Raw genomic sequence first — 15,415 nt, 5'->3', positions numbered from 1 at the left:
TTGAGTATGGTAGGGAATATTATTTATTTTGATTTAAACATACTAGCAGGTTATATGACCTTGTTCACCTTTTTCTTCCAAAGACCTCAGTATTTTTGTTGAATATAATTTTTCTTCAGCCTGCTTCTACCACCTGCATTTGTAATATTTTTCTTTAAAAAAGTGAAACTTAGCATTTTGGAAAAAAAAAAGGCATTTTGGAATTGAAGTGGGTAGTGGTTCTGAGCTTGGGTTTTGGGGTTGGCTCAAAAAGATGTAAGGTTAAGCCCCAATTGTGACATTTACAATGTTGTACTTTACACAAGGTATTTAATGCATCTCTGAACAATAGACAATTCATTGGGGAAAAAATGAGACAATAACAGCCATTGCCTTATAGGATTGTTGTAAAGATTAAAAGAATAGTTAGTGAATTTCTTAGAAGAGTTATTATTTTATTTTTGTTCTTTCTCCTTGCTTTTGGGTAGATTACTCTTTTGCTCTATGTAATTTGACTATTTAGTGGGTCTTCTCTTTTGCTTAGAGGTCTGGGGGAGTTTGCCTTGAATGCTTTCTCAACTCATGAGCTATTTTAGCTCCCTCTTTACAACTTAGATGTAAAATTCTGTTTCTTCAAACCTCCACACCAAAAAAAAAAAAAAAAAAATCCATGGGTTCCTAAGCTCTGTATGGGCAAGTAGAAAGTCTTCAAGTATAGTTATTATTACATAATATGAATCCTTTTACTCTCTAAAACATATTGCTCTTGACTTTTCTTCTTCATTGTGCTCCAGCATTGTGCCCCTGTTAGCCAGAGAAACATTCCCTGTTCTCTCTGAACAGTTCTGTCTTTAACTTGGTCTCACATTTCTCCAACAAATTACCTTTTCCCCAACCTGTGCAGAGGATTGAACCTAGGGCCTTATACATGCTAGGCAAACTCTCTGCCACTGTATTTTTTATTTTGAGACAAGATCTCAATAAGTTGCCCAGGATGACCTCAAACTTGGAATCCTCTTGCCTTAGCCTCCCATGAAGGATTACAGGTGTGTGCTACTTCACCCAGCCAACTTAACTTACAAAAAATTTCTCCCACCCCAAATTATTGCTCTTCCTGAATAGACTTGTAGTGCATGCTGTTTTCTCTGTCTCATTACATAGGTATTTAGGCTGATTGGCTCCCCTCTTCCCACTTTGCTATGGCAAACAATTCTTTTTTCTTTTTTAACCAAAAGTATATCAAATAAAATGAAAACGGTTCCCTCTTTTTTTTTTTTTTTTTGTAGGAATCCCTGGTTTTCTTCCAGTTTAGATAGTTCCACTGTGGCAAACTATTATGCCTAATCCACAACTCATGAGAATGTGATAGCCACCTGGTGTTATTAAGTGCTAATAGTGAATAAGACTATCTCAGAATTTCCTGGAAGTGGGGGATTTTCCACCTTGAATAACTTAACCTGTCAAAAACAGATTTCAGAATGGGGTTGCCACTGGCCATGGGGAATAGCTGTTCATACCCCATGAAGAGTGCTCAGCTACAGATCCTTGCCCCTAAGGGTATGGGCTTCCTACCTGAATAATGAGATTTAGAATACAGAATTCTAGAAACAGCAGTTAATCAACAAATTATTTACTGGGGACAGGTGGGTGCCAGCTTCTTTCTTGCCCTTAAGAAGCTTTCAAGATGATAAATAGACTAGTCCCAAACTGAATAATGAGTAATGTTGTCTCAAATATATGTGTAATCAATCAAATATAAAGTGGAGGCCAAACTAGGGGAAACTTAGGCACAGAGACCTCCTATTGTGGCATTTCTGATAAAACAAGTTGAAATTGTCAGTCAGTCTTAAGACATTTATACACTTATTGATGAGGAAAGTTATACATATTTTATATGTAATAATTTTCCCATATAAATGTTTTGATTAATATTATCTTTAAAAACTTCAAGTATTTCCCCCTGTTACTAGTATGTAATAACTCTTTAGAGCTAGATCTGGAGAAGTTAAGGATACTGTGCTGACTGCCATTTGATGTTCTGGAAGGAAGATGGATTGCCTTTCAGTGGGAGGAGTAGAGTTTGAAGGAAGGTCTGGGTACAGAGTCACCAAGTGTTGGCAAATCTGTTGATTCTACCTTTGGAAGTGCCATTAAATGCTTTATGGAGTCTATTTTATGACTTGTTGTGTACATCTCTCATAGTGTAATGCTGACATCACAGAATATCCGTAGGACATTGTTTCTAAAAGTTTGTGAGTTAATAGATACTAGGTTAAAAGTGTAACAAATAGTTGTCTTCATTGATTTGTGCTCATATAACAAAATACTGGGAGGGAGCAATTTATAGAGAATAGAAGTTTTTTTTGTTTTTGTTTTTGTTTTAAACAGTTCTGGAGGCTAGGAAGTTCAAGATCAACGTACCAGCAGGTCCGGTATTCTGGTGAGGGCTGCTCTCTGCCTCCAAGATGGTGTTTTGTATCCTCTGGAGTAGTGAATCCCTATGTCAGCAGAAGGGCAAAAGAGTCAAATTCTGTGTGAAGCTACTTTTATAATGGCCTTAATTCCATTCAAGAGGGTGGAGCCTAATCACCTCCTCATGGCTCAGCTCTTGATATTATCACTTTGGCTTTAAGTTTCAAAACCTTAATTTTGGATGGGATACGGTCACAGCACATCAATAGATAATAAATAAATAAATGTAATAAATTGGATAAATAAAACTAGGAAATGCTTTAAAAGGACTTCTCAGAGCACTGAATTTACATAGCCATGTAAATGTGGATTGTGTTTGTTTCAAAGAGAATATACAGATTAGTAGAACACCAAATTGGGAACTGCTGATGTAGAAATTAGAGTAATTAGAATTTGTACTATTCCACACAGTCTGCCACTTTATTGGAAGAATTGTTTTTAGTCATCTTTAGTTTTTCTACCCATCAGAATTACCTATAGCAAATTATTGAGCAAAAATACGAATGTTGGGCCTTGACTCTGGCCTAACAATTCAGAATGCATGACAGGTATGGTTGTGGAAAAGCTTCCAAGCGATCTGATGTATTTGTGAGACTGAAAATCACTGAATTAGAATATGCCTTCTCGCCATTTGCCGTATGTGTTTTAATCCTATTTGAAAATGCTTGTTTTGTTTTCTTGGCTTTGGTCCAGGGAACCAGCTTAATGAAGTTCTCAGCCTTAATAAAGTTCATTGTTGTCATTCTTCTCAGAATGTCTGTATCAGATTTTCAGATTTCATTTCATCAATGGGGCAAATTTATCAAATAGTATAAGACAGAGTCTTTTTTTGTTTTATTTTTGTTATTGCTTGGATTTTGCGGTGCTGGGATTGAACCCAGGGACTTGTACCTGCAAGGCAAGCACTTTACCAACTGAGCTATGTCCTCAGCCCTTGAATAGTACAGGATACATCATACCATTAATAGAAAAGAGATTTATCAAATTGCTATTGTCTTTCTAATCTGGCAGCACTGAGTTTAATTTTGGGGGAGTGGTACCCCGGATTGAACTCAGGGACACTTGATCACTGAGCCACATCCCCAGCCCTATTTTGTGTTTTATTTAAAGACAGGGTCTCACTGAGTTCCTTAGCACCCTCCTTTTGCTGAGGCTGACTTTGAACTTGTGATCCTCCTGCCTCAGCCTCTGGAGCCACTGGGATTATAGGCATGAGCCACCCCACCAGGCCAAGTTTAATTTAAATGATGCCTCTATTTGTAATTTACCCTTGTTTTTATATTTTTTTGTTATCACATAAATTATTTCTTTATCTTTCTCTCTCTCTCTTTTTGAAACACTGAGCTTAGCCCCATCCCATTTTTTATGTTTTATTTAGAGACAGGGTCTTGCCGAGTTGCTTAGGGTCTCCCCAAGTTGCTGAGACTGCCTTTGAACTCATGATCCTCCTGCCTCAGCCTCCCGAGCCCCTGGGATTACAGGTGTGAACCACTGTGATTGGCTGTTTCTCTTTTTCTTGACTTTAATGTCAACTGATCATGTTTTCAGAATCTTCTTGTCAACTTCTTATTGCAGGTAAATTCAGTTTTCTGTGTGTTTAACACTTACTGACATTTTATTTGTAAGCACTCTTTTTGTATCATATGAAGATAAATAATGTAGCATTTGTGCACTGAGGTCAACATAGAAAAGCTTAGCAGAGTGATTACCTACTTGTTTTCTATTAAAAATTTGGCAGCTGCTGCTCCATGAATGAGTGAAATGGGAATACCAGGAACAAAAATCTTTTTCTTTTTAACAGTACTACTGGAGATTGGAGATAGAGGTGCTTTACCAATGAGCTTTATCTCCAGCTTTTTTTTTTCCTTCCTTCCTTCCTTCCTTCCTTCCTTCCTTCCTTCCTTCCTTCCTTCCTTCCTTCCTTCCTTTCTCCCTCCCTCCCTCCATCCCTCCCTCTCTCCCTTCCTTCCCTCCTCCTTGCTAAGTAACCCAGGCTGGCTGGAATTTAATATTCTTCTGCCTCAGTCTCCTGAGTTGCTGGGATTATAGGCGTGTGTCACCACACCCAGTGACAAAATCATTCTAATTAGAGATTAATTTGGAACTTGATTTTTAATCTCTATACATATCTCACTTATATTCCCTCACCCTTATGACAGTTGCACTACTCTCCCTGCCTTCTGTCTTCCTTGAATCCTCCACCAAATGATGGATAAAATCTGATGAGTTTATTTACTTAATAAAAGAACAATTCTCAAATAAAGAGACAATTTAGTGCCAAGTATAACATGGCATATAAAAATATGTTCCACATGATTTTAAAGGCTTTATAAAGTTATTTCTTGTATTGCCTAAGTAGCTTTATATAGGTCCCACCCCCCAACACCATTGCCACCCAAGAAAAAAATGTGTGGCGGGGGGAGGGATATGACCCTGCAAAAAATTAGAAGAGAAAATGAAAGGCTAACTAGAAAGTTGGAGAATTAGAGTTTGACAGGTTAATTCAGCAACTGTCCAGTTAGGGAAACATACTTGGGAGACAGCATATCTGCCTCCAGGCAAGTGAAATCACCTGCCGTAGGCTAGCGATGTTTCCTATGACTTTGTATGGTTCAAATCCCTCTCCCCATGCTCTTTTTCCTGCTGCTCTGATTTAATGCTCACCCTGCAGTCATCTATCACTAAGAATCCTAGCCATTTGTATTTTGGAGCATGGTTGTGTATTCTCTTTTGTGTTCATAGCCTCTCCCTCTCTACTAGACCCTTTCTGTGAATACTTAAACATGCCGCTGACCTTTTCAGTGTTAGTTTCTGTGGACTTCTCACTCCTCCAGTTTCTGCCCATGCTTCCTTTGGCAGTTGGACTCCTTGAAAGAGTTACTTCACACATGCTGTCACCTGTATTTCAGCTCACTTCCATTTGACTTTCCCCCTTATTTTTCTACATGGAAACTGCTCTTATTAAGGTAATCAGAAATCTCTAATTTCCTAATTCTGTGGATGCTCTTTAGCTTTCTTCTTCTTTGACCTTTTAGCAGTCTTCAGCATTCCCACTTCACTGGAAATGTGTTGATTTTCTGTGGTTACTGTAACAAATTACCCATAAACTAATGGCTTAAAACACAAAATTGATTCTTTCTCAATTCTGGAGGCCAGTGTTCCAAAATCAGCCAGTATACGGAATCAGTAGAACTGCACTCCCTCTGAAGGCTTTAGAGGAGGATCTGTTCTTTGCCTCTTCTAAATTCTGGTGGCTGCAGGCCATACATATCTTTTGGTGAACTTCCATTTAATCTATTACACTGGAATTCTGCCTTCCTTGATTTCTGTATTGTCAAATTCTTCTGATTTCCTTCTCATTTCTAGATTCTACCTAACCTCCTTTCATATTATCCTCCTCCTCTGCCTGTCTTTTTAAAATCTTCACACACATCAGAGCTGAGCCTTGGACCATCTTTTCATCTCACTTTGCTCTTTCTTTCTAGGCAGTGTTTTCTAGTCCCATGACTTCAGTTACCATTTATATAAATGACTACTCCAACTTTCTCTTTTTAGCCACACTTCTTCTATTCTTGATGCATATAGCCAACCTACTTAACATCACCATTTGAGTGTTTCTGAGGCGTTGCAAATTTAACATGTCCAAAATAGAACTCATCACCCTTCTTAGCCCACCCCACCATCGCCACCCAGGAAAAATTTTGTTCTTCCCACAGAATTCCTCAGCTCAGACAATGACATTACCATCTGCCCAGTTCTTTGTACCAAAATTATCTTTGATATTTCCCTCACCCTGATTCCCCACATCGCCTTCATCACCCAGAACTTCCTGAAATAGTTTTGGAGTTGGCCTACTTCTCTTCTCACTGCCACCATCATGAACCAAGCAACCGCCATATTTTCATCTGGATTAAGAGCATTAGCTGCCCTACTAGTCTCATTATCCGCTCTGGGTCTCTCCAGTCCATTTTCCACATAGCAGCCTGAGTGAGTGCAAAACATAATTTGAATCAAGTCATTATATTGCTGAGAACTCCTTATAATGGCTTTCATCACTTTTAGGGTAAAATCCAGAAGCCCCATGTGATCCAGCCTATCTGCCTCTTCAGCCTCATCTCTTCCTTGTCCTTCTACTAGATGCCCATCTACCTTCTTTGTGTCCTGAAAAGGTCTCTTTTGCCTGAGGCTTTGCACATGCTTCTTTCCTCTCCTTATTGCTGATTTATATTTTTCAGGTATCAGTGAAAATGTTGCCCACAGCTGAATTAGATTGGTTCCCCCTATATTTTTCTAATAGTCTCATTTACTTCTCACTTTACAGTATAAATCATAGTTACTCTTAATTATTTGCTTGTTTTTCTCCTAAGAGAATGTAAATACCACCAGGGCAAGAACTGTATATCCTGCTGCCAAAGCATCAGTGCCTAATGTAAATTGGCACTCAGATTTTAATAAATGAGTAGATTGAGCCAAGGGCTTGCATTTTTAAGATATAATGAGGAAAGGTAAAACCTGTATCCAGTGGCAGCATATTTGAAGTAAATATAATTAAAGACTATTATCCACAATATTTAATTTTAAAAATAGTATTAAACAGGCTGGATGGAATAATGAAACTGTTGAAAACAGAATAGCAGAGGCTAGTTTTATTTTTTTAATTAATTAATTATTAATTTTAGGTACTGGGGATTGAACCCAGAGACACTTCACCATTGAACTGTCTCCCTAGTCCTTTTTACTTTTTATTTTGAGACAGTCTTGCCAAGTTTCCAAAGCTGGCCTTGAATTTACAATCCTTCTGCCTCAGGCTCCTGAGTTGCTGGGATTACAGGCATGTTCCACTGTGCCTGGCAGAGATGACTTTTTAATTCAGTCAAAAATCCCAAATATAGCCAGTCATGGTATTGCATGCCTATAATCCCAGTGACTTGGGAGGCTGAGAGAGGAGGATCACAAATTTGAGGCCAGCCTGAGCAAGACTGTATCTCAATTTAAAATAAAAAAAAAGGGGGCTGGAGATGTAGCTCAGTTATAGGGTGCCCCTAGGTTCATTCCCTGGTACCACCTACACACCCCAAACTGTTATTATGGGCATAATTCAGATTTTATAGCTTATGAAATATCTCATATAGATCCAAAGAACAGCTATTTTTGGTAAGAGTATATTGGATCTGAAAGGTGTAGGTGTTCATTATGGCTGGTAACTAAGGCCCCTATTTTAAGCCAGATATTTTAGACATAAGCCCTTGACCATGGTAAAGTACTAAAGCAAATGCTCTGCAGGGTTTAGTACCCCTGTATATACTCAGAACATGAGAGGGAAGGTAGGGTGGGGGAGCGATAAGTTTCAAAGTGTTCTTAGATTTCTTAATGCCAAATACCTATTGGGTAAAAGTGAAGAACTGGAAATGGGAAATTTAATGATGATAATCTTATCATACTCTGTTTCTTCCCCAAGTTGGAAACATCCATTTGCTTCCCTAGGAGCTACCAGTGTCCAGCAAAATTCCTACCCTGTTACTAAAGGAATGGGGCACTTGAAGCACCAGTTCACTCTCACCCAGTAGGCCCACAAGCCAGTGTTGTTCTTATACTAACCCACAGATTGAGAGCTTAGTCCACCAGACTGTCACCCACTGCAGACTCCAAAGTTCCAGATCTCTTGCTGTATGTGGTGGTACACGCTTGTAATCCCAGCAGCTCAGGAGGCTGAGGTAGGAGGATAACAAGTTCAAAGCCAGATTCAGCAACTTAGTGGGCCCTGTCTCAAAATAAAAAATAAAAGGGGCTGGAGATGTGGCTTAGTGGTTAAGTGCCCCTAGGTTCTATCCCTCTAGTCAGAATGGCAGCTATTATGAATACACACAACAATAAGCGTTGGCAAGGATGTGGGGAAAATGATACACTCATACACTGCTGGTGGGACTGAAAGTTAGTGCAGCCAATATGGAAAGCAGTATGGAGATTTCTTGGAAAATTGGGAATGGAACCACCATTTGACTCAGCTATCCCTCTCATCCATCTGTCTATACCCAAAGGACTTAACAACAGCATACTACAGGGACCCAGCATACTACAGGGACACAGCCACATCAATGTTTATAGTGGCACAATTCACAATAGCTAAACTGTGGGACCAACCTAGTTGCCCCTCAGTAGATGAGTGGATTAAAAAAATGTAGCATAAATACACAATGGAATATTACTCAGCAATAAAAGAAAATAAAATCATGGCATTTGCAGGTAAATGGATGGAGTTAGAAAAGATAATGCTAAGTGAAGTTAGCTAATCCCCAAAACCAAATGCTGAATGTTTTCTTTGATGTAAGAGGCTGATTCATAGTGGGGTGGGGAGAGGGAGCATGGGAGGAACAGACGAATTCTAAATAGGGCAGAGGGGTTGGAGGGGAAGGGAAGGGGCATGGAGTTATTAATGATGGTGGGATGTGATGATCATTATTATCCAAAGTACAGGTATGAAGACATGAACTGGTATGGATATACTTTGTATACAACTAGAGATATGAAAAAATGTAGTATATGTGTAATAAGAATTGTCATGCATTTTGCTGTCATATATAAATTTTAAAAAATTAATTTAAAAAAATCCAGACCTCCAGAACTTCTGACCAGCTGGCTTCTAATTGAGATTTCCACAACCCCATCCTTAGGTACAGTTAATTTGTTAGAGCAGTTCACAGAACTCAGGGAAACATTTATGTTTACTAGTTTATTATACAAGATATTTTAAAGAATACAAATAAATAGCCAGATGAAGAGAGATATAGGGTGAGATTTGGAAGGATCCTGAGCCCAGGAGTGTCCATCTCCAGAAGTTGGCTTCACCATCTTGCTAGGATGTGGATGAGTCATTTTTTACCTTCCTGTCAGCCTCCACACATTCAGCTGTCCAGAAGCTTTCAGAACCCTTTTTTATTTTTTTTAAATGAAGGTTTCATTGCATAAATATGATTGAAACATAGACAACTGTGTAACAATGTAATTAGACAAAAAAGGTATGATCTAATGCTAATAAATGAGTGGGGAAAACCAGCAAAGCCTGTCTGTTCAAGATTCTTCTTGGCCTCTCTGTGCAAATTTCCTTGCTCCAAACTATGGGACTGGACCCTTTTTAAAAATGATCTAGTGTCAGACAAGATGTGTCAGAGAATTTCTTTATGACTAGCTGAGAGATAGAAAGGTAGGGGGAAGATTAGAGTATAAGTTTAGTTTCTTTTTTCTGCTGTACTGGGCTTGAACCCAGAGATTCTCTACCACTGAGTTATATCCCCACCCCTGTTTATTTTGCTACAGGGTCTCACTAAATTGCCGAGGCTGGCCTTGAACTTACAGTTGTCCTGCCTCAGCCTCCCAAGTGGCTGGGATTACAGGTGTGCACCACTGAGCCCAGCTACATTTTTAATTTCTATGACCTGGCTTGAGGAAGAGAAGTTCTGGTATCTGTGGTATGCCTTGGGGACAAAAAGGATCAGGTGAAAGGAGGCCACAAGGTTAAAGAGAGGCAGGGATTCTGGTTTCTGAAGCCTAAAGTACCTTTTATAACTATCTAGGACTGAAAATGTAGCTCAGTGCTTGCCTAGCATACATGAGGCCCTAGATTCCATCCCTAGCACTGCACTGAGTAAATGGATAGATAGATGGATGGAATTATGGAACTATGGATGAAACCCCAAGTATACATACATTATAAAATCACAAGTAACACCTCCATGTTGAGTTTATGGTAATTACCATTGCCTTTCTCATGAACAAGTGCATTGTGTAATTTGCTCTGTGTTCTACCTTGCTCTTAAATCAGAAGGGGTATTCTGTTCTTTTTCTGCCTTCCCTTTTTCCTTATGATCATATGCACTTAGTATTTATTTTTTTGATAAAGGCAGATGTTTTAGAAAACTGAACTCTGATTCTCTGTGGACAATTTCCACATGGATGGGGAGAAGTGCTGATTGTAAACAACAGCCAAATAAATCTTTGGAAATACAATACAGGATAACCTGCTACTCAGAAAAGTAGAGAACCTGTAAGAGTCTCTGTTTAGTAATACCACACTTACTTATGCAGTTGCTCTGGCATTTAAAGCTGACTTGCTTCTGTCATTTCTATGCTGCAAATGGAAGTAGTAAAAATAAAGAACAGGATTCCTCCTTTAGCCCTGTAGAATTGTTTTTAAGATCCTGTATTGAAATAAATATTGTCTTATTTTGTCTCTAACTATCTAAAATATGTCTTGAGGAGGAGGCGTAGCGTTCCCTTCTGAGCGTGAAGCTGGCTTTTGGTTTTGCTTTGCTGCAGCTGCCTATTGCCATTGATGATCGTTCTTCTTTCGTTTTTAGAGAACAAGAGGGAGGGAATGCAATCTGAGTGGTTTCCGTTTAAATAAATAAATAAATAAAATATGTTAAACAGATATATTTCTTACCAGGTCCCCTATTTAAACCTATGGTAAATTTAATGGGTTCTGCTTTAAATGGAATTCTTTTAGAAGGATCAGTGAGTTGTTTTTCCATGTATTCATTACTATTCACAGTTCTACTTGCCTTTTTACAAGATTAGGGCTTTATTTGTTTTTCTTTTTCTTTTAGTGGTACTAGGAACTGAACCCAGGGGCAGTCTATCACTGAGCTATATTCCCTTTTTACTTTTTATTCTGTGGGCAGATTCTTGCTAAGTTGCCCAGGCTGGCCTTGAATTTGGCAATCCTGCTGCCTCAACTTTCCAAGTTGCTGGGATTAACAGGTGTATGCCACCACGTCCAACTACAAGAGTAGATTTCTAATGTTCATAATAGTTTAGGAATTTTGCAGAAACTAAAGAAGATTAAGTAAGAAATTTTTAGTATACTCAGATGCAAAGAAAGGCTTTTAGGTGTGTTGCCAAGATGGAGACAAGAGGGAAATAATTTGTTAAGAAACTATAAAGAAGCCCCAAGGAATTAGGTGGAAGAAAGATGGGATAGAGAGAGAAAGTTGCCAAAGCACAATTAAGCCACAAGTATTTATGGAGTCTTTAATGTTGTGGTAAGTTACAAAATATATGCACCTCAAGTCTTGTTTTTCAGGAATTGAGATATAATTGGAACAAGAAAGGTTATGCACATGAAACAGAAAAAACTGAAAGAATTTTAACATGGTACTCCCTAGGTACAGTAGGACAGAGAAGAAAAGTGAGTGAAGACTGGAATGTTTTTTGAAGAATGGTTAATATAAGATAAAGAGTAGAAAAAAGACACATTCTCAGTGATAACAAAACACCAAAATGGATTACAAGCCAAAGCAAACTCTTTTTTTCCATACATATGCACCTTTAAGAGTCGTAGACTGACATACACACACAAGCTGTAAGCAAAGATGAAGGCTAGCAAATATGGCCACCAAAAATAATGAAGCAAATATAGCTAGGCATGGTGTTGTATGTCTGTGATTCTAGCGACCTGGGAAGTTGATGTGGGAGGATTTCAAGTTTTAGGCCAGCCTCAGCAACTTAGGGAGACTGTTTTAAATATAAAAAATAAGAGTTGGGGTGTAGCTCAGTGGTAGAGTTCTTGTCTAACGTGCAAGGTCTTCGGTTCAATTCCCAGCACCAAAATAAATAAATAAATAAATAAATAAATAAATAAATAAATAAATAAATAAATAGCTAGGGATATAATTTAGTGGTAGAGAGCCACTGGGTTCAATCCCCAGTACTGCAAAAAATAATAGTAATAAACAAATGTAGTAATTATTTTACTTGTTTTTATAAAATTTTTTTTAATTTTAAAAAATTAAACTAATACGTGTTCTTACCAAAGATAAGGAAAATCCATGAATCTTAATAGAAAAATGGCCAGTAAACATTTCACAATACTTAGCCTCAGTAAAAATTAAAGAAGCGTAAACAATAAAATGCAGGTTTTCTTTTATGAGACTAGGAATGGTTTAAAAATTATAGTATTCATGAATGTGAAAAACAGGCACTTACACACTGCTGGGGGGATTTAAATTCTTTTGGGAGGGTGGCAATAAATCAAGATACTTAAACAAAGGAACATACTCTTCAATGTAGCAGTTATAAAGAAATCATCAGAAAAAAATAAATACCAGAAGTTCATCCAAACTTTACAATACAGAAACATTGGACATACTCCAAAAGACCTATGGCTATATTAACACAAATGAGAAAAAAATGGTGGGGCTTAATGCATCATGATCCTGTTACTTCTGAGAATGGAAATTTGGGGAACATGTGTATGTCTGTATCTACATACATGCCAGGGTGTCAGGAAGTTTCTGTGCACCACCACATTGTTAATTATTATTAACTTTAGATGGTTGGACAACTGGTGATTTTTTTTCTACTTTTTGCTTATCATACAATGAACACGGATTATTTTTTTGAAATACATTTTAAAGAAACACAAAGTTTGAGAATCAGAATAAGGAGCAGGTGCTTACAGTGTTCATTAAGAATGCATACTCGGGCTGGGGATGTAGGTTAGTAGTAGCACACTTGCCTAGCATGTGTGAAGCCCTGGGATCAATCCCCAGGACTACAAAAAGAATTAAGAAATAGAAAAAGAATACATTCTCTCTTCCTGTTTAATCATTAAGGAAGCGGATCTGGATTAGGTTCTAGGACCTTCAGGAATTTGGCATGGGAAGATTCCTTACCCCCACCCTATCCTATGCCTCTTGCCTAGGGAAAAAAAAAAATAATAAGCCTAGACCCTTTTTTTCCTCTTAACTCTTTAAGAATTGTACATCTGTATAGTTGGTAACTGCAGGATATGGTTGGCTTGATAATAATAAGTCTTTTTTTAATGGCTCTTTTATTTTATTTATTTATATGTGGTGCTGTTTTATTTATTTGTATGTGGTGCTGAGAATCAAATCCAGGGCCTCACACATACCAGGCAAGTGCTCTACCACTGAGCCACAACTCCAGCCCCACAGTTATAGTCTTAACAGTCTCTGTTCATTTAAGTCTTTGGCTCAGAACTTCAGAAACTTCTAAAAGAACTTAAATGTTGTGGGTTTACATTTTCTTGATCCTTGTATTCATTTTATCCTTTCTTTTGCTCCTATAGAGTCTGTCATAATGAATGGATCAAGTGTGGCAAATACACCACCCAGTGTAAAATCCAAAGAGGACCAGGGACTAAATGGGCATGATGAAAAAGAAAACCCATTTGCAGAATATATGTGGATGGAGAATGAAGAGGACTTCAACAGACAGGTAAAGAAAGAAGTAAAAGCTAATGATACATGTAACTCAATAGCTATAATATTTTTTGTAAAAATAAAAATGGCTGGGTGTGGAGGAGCACATAATCCCAATGACTCAAGGTGGCTGAGGCAGGAAGATTGAAAGTTTGAAGCTAGCCTCATCAACATAGCAAGATCCTGTCTCAAGGGGGAAAAAGGCAGGGGATACAGTTCAGTATCAGAGAGCACCCCTAGGTCAAATACACAGTACCACCAAAAAAGGGGAAGGTGTCACTGGTTTCCTTGCACACCTGTATGGAGGATTGAACCCATGAATGCTTTACTACTGAGCCACATTCCCAGCATTTTTGTTTGTTTTTGAGACAGGATCTCTTTAAGTTGCCCTGGCTGGCCTTGAATTTGTGATCCTCTGCCTCAGCCTCCCCAAGCAGATGGGATTACTGAGTACCTGGGATGGCAAGCTTGTACCACCCCACCCAGCTAGCTAAGGTCTTTTATCTTGAAATTAAGTGCTTATACTATGGAACAATAAGAAATAGAATGGTAATGAGCTTACTTTTCTGTACTTTGAAGTTCATTGATTTTATTTTCTTACTGGAAATGTGAAACGTGCTTCATTTTGAAAATAAATGCAGACATAATAGATGCTTAAGAACTCTAAGCGAAAATAAATATATTTTCTATGGGATTTTAGAATAGTTGCATTTAGCTTTTGTGTTGACCTATATGACTCTGCCTTTAACTAGCCTCTGACTGGAAAAAAATTTGCTGAAAGCATGAACAATTTGTCCTGGCTTTGATAATACTTGTTGACATGCTCTTAACCCTGCTGATTAGGACTGGAACTTAAGAGCCAGATGTTTACACTGTAGGCCAGATGTGGGCTTCTGTATCTAAGAATATAGCAAACTGAGGCAGGGTACTTGGAAAAGTATTGGAAACCTAGCAGCTTACAGAAACATGCACACATACCCAAAGAGGTTGAGGAAAGATAGTTTAGAAACTTTAAAAATATAACTTGTTTCAGAACTAGGAAAGCAGTGACAGTTATATTCTGCCAGGCCCTTAGAAAGGCCAAGCAGGTAAACGATTGTTTGCTTGAATTCTCCCAACCCTAATATTTTACAGGAAATACTAGTTTTGTAACATTATTTTCCAATTGGTATGTGATGTCAAGCCAGGGGATTGAGTATTTAAGAGAAACTTTGGAACTCCTCGAGAGCAGGAAGATTTAGGATCTCAGATCTGATTGATGTAATTTCTGCTTACACCCCTATAGGTCACTTTGTTTGACCATGGTGAACTATACAGTTTTTAACCACAATCAAGTTGTTTTCATCTTATTCTATTTTCTCAGATTTCTTATTGGAAAGTGCCTCACATATGCTAGAAGATATTATATCTGGGTTACCAGCTATAGAATCCAATGTCTTCTCACTTGAGGTTCAACTCAAGATTCATTGTATGCAGAACACCATACAAGCTCCCAAAACTAGGAATGAGACATTGATCTTTTGATAACTCATTGAATTTGATGCTGAAAGAATTTGAAATGTAGCTGTGAGAGGAGAAAGAATTAAGTTCCAATAAAAATAGTATCAGTCATCTTCAGAAAGTATAACTGAGAAAAGAAGGGAAGAAGTAAGATTAAACATACCAGTTTATTATAAATGGCTTGTTTATACCCTCTGCCCGGCTTCCATGGAATTTTTAAGAAGAAAAGACGCCTATTGTTAAGG

General features: G+C 38.0%; 1 protein-coding gene and 1 non-coding gene across 3 annotated transcripts in view; both read left to right on the top strand.

Moving 5' to 3' along the window:
- Paip2b (poly(A) binding protein interacting protein 2B) overlaps positions 1-15,415 on the top strand; it is a 38,976-nt gene that overhangs the window by 14,223 nt on the left and 9,338 nt on the right. For both annotated transcript variants that reach the window (XM_026405094.2, XM_026405096.2), the window contains one exon: positions 13,538-13,686. In XM_026405094.2, the coding sequence (XP_026260879.1) occupies positions 13,549-13,686 (138 nt within the window). In that variant the 5' untranslated portion in view covers positions 13,538-13,548. The remainder of the gene's footprint in view (positions 1-13,537; positions 13,687-15,415) is intronic.
- LOC113194170 (small nucleolar RNA U3) lies at positions 10,628-10,838 on the top strand. The gene has a single exon (XR_003302240.2). It is a non-coding gene; the product is annotated as a small nucleolar RNA U3 (small nucleolar RNA).

This window comes from Urocitellus parryii, chromosome 12, assembly GCF_045843805.1.
Source record: "Urocitellus parryii isolate mUroPar1 chromosome 12, mUroPar1.hap1, whole genome shotgun sequence".
NCBI lineage: Eukaryota > Metazoa > Chordata > Mammalia > Rodentia > Sciuridae > Urocitellus > Urocitellus parryii.
This window is presented reverse-complemented; position numbering and strand designations above follow the sequence as displayed.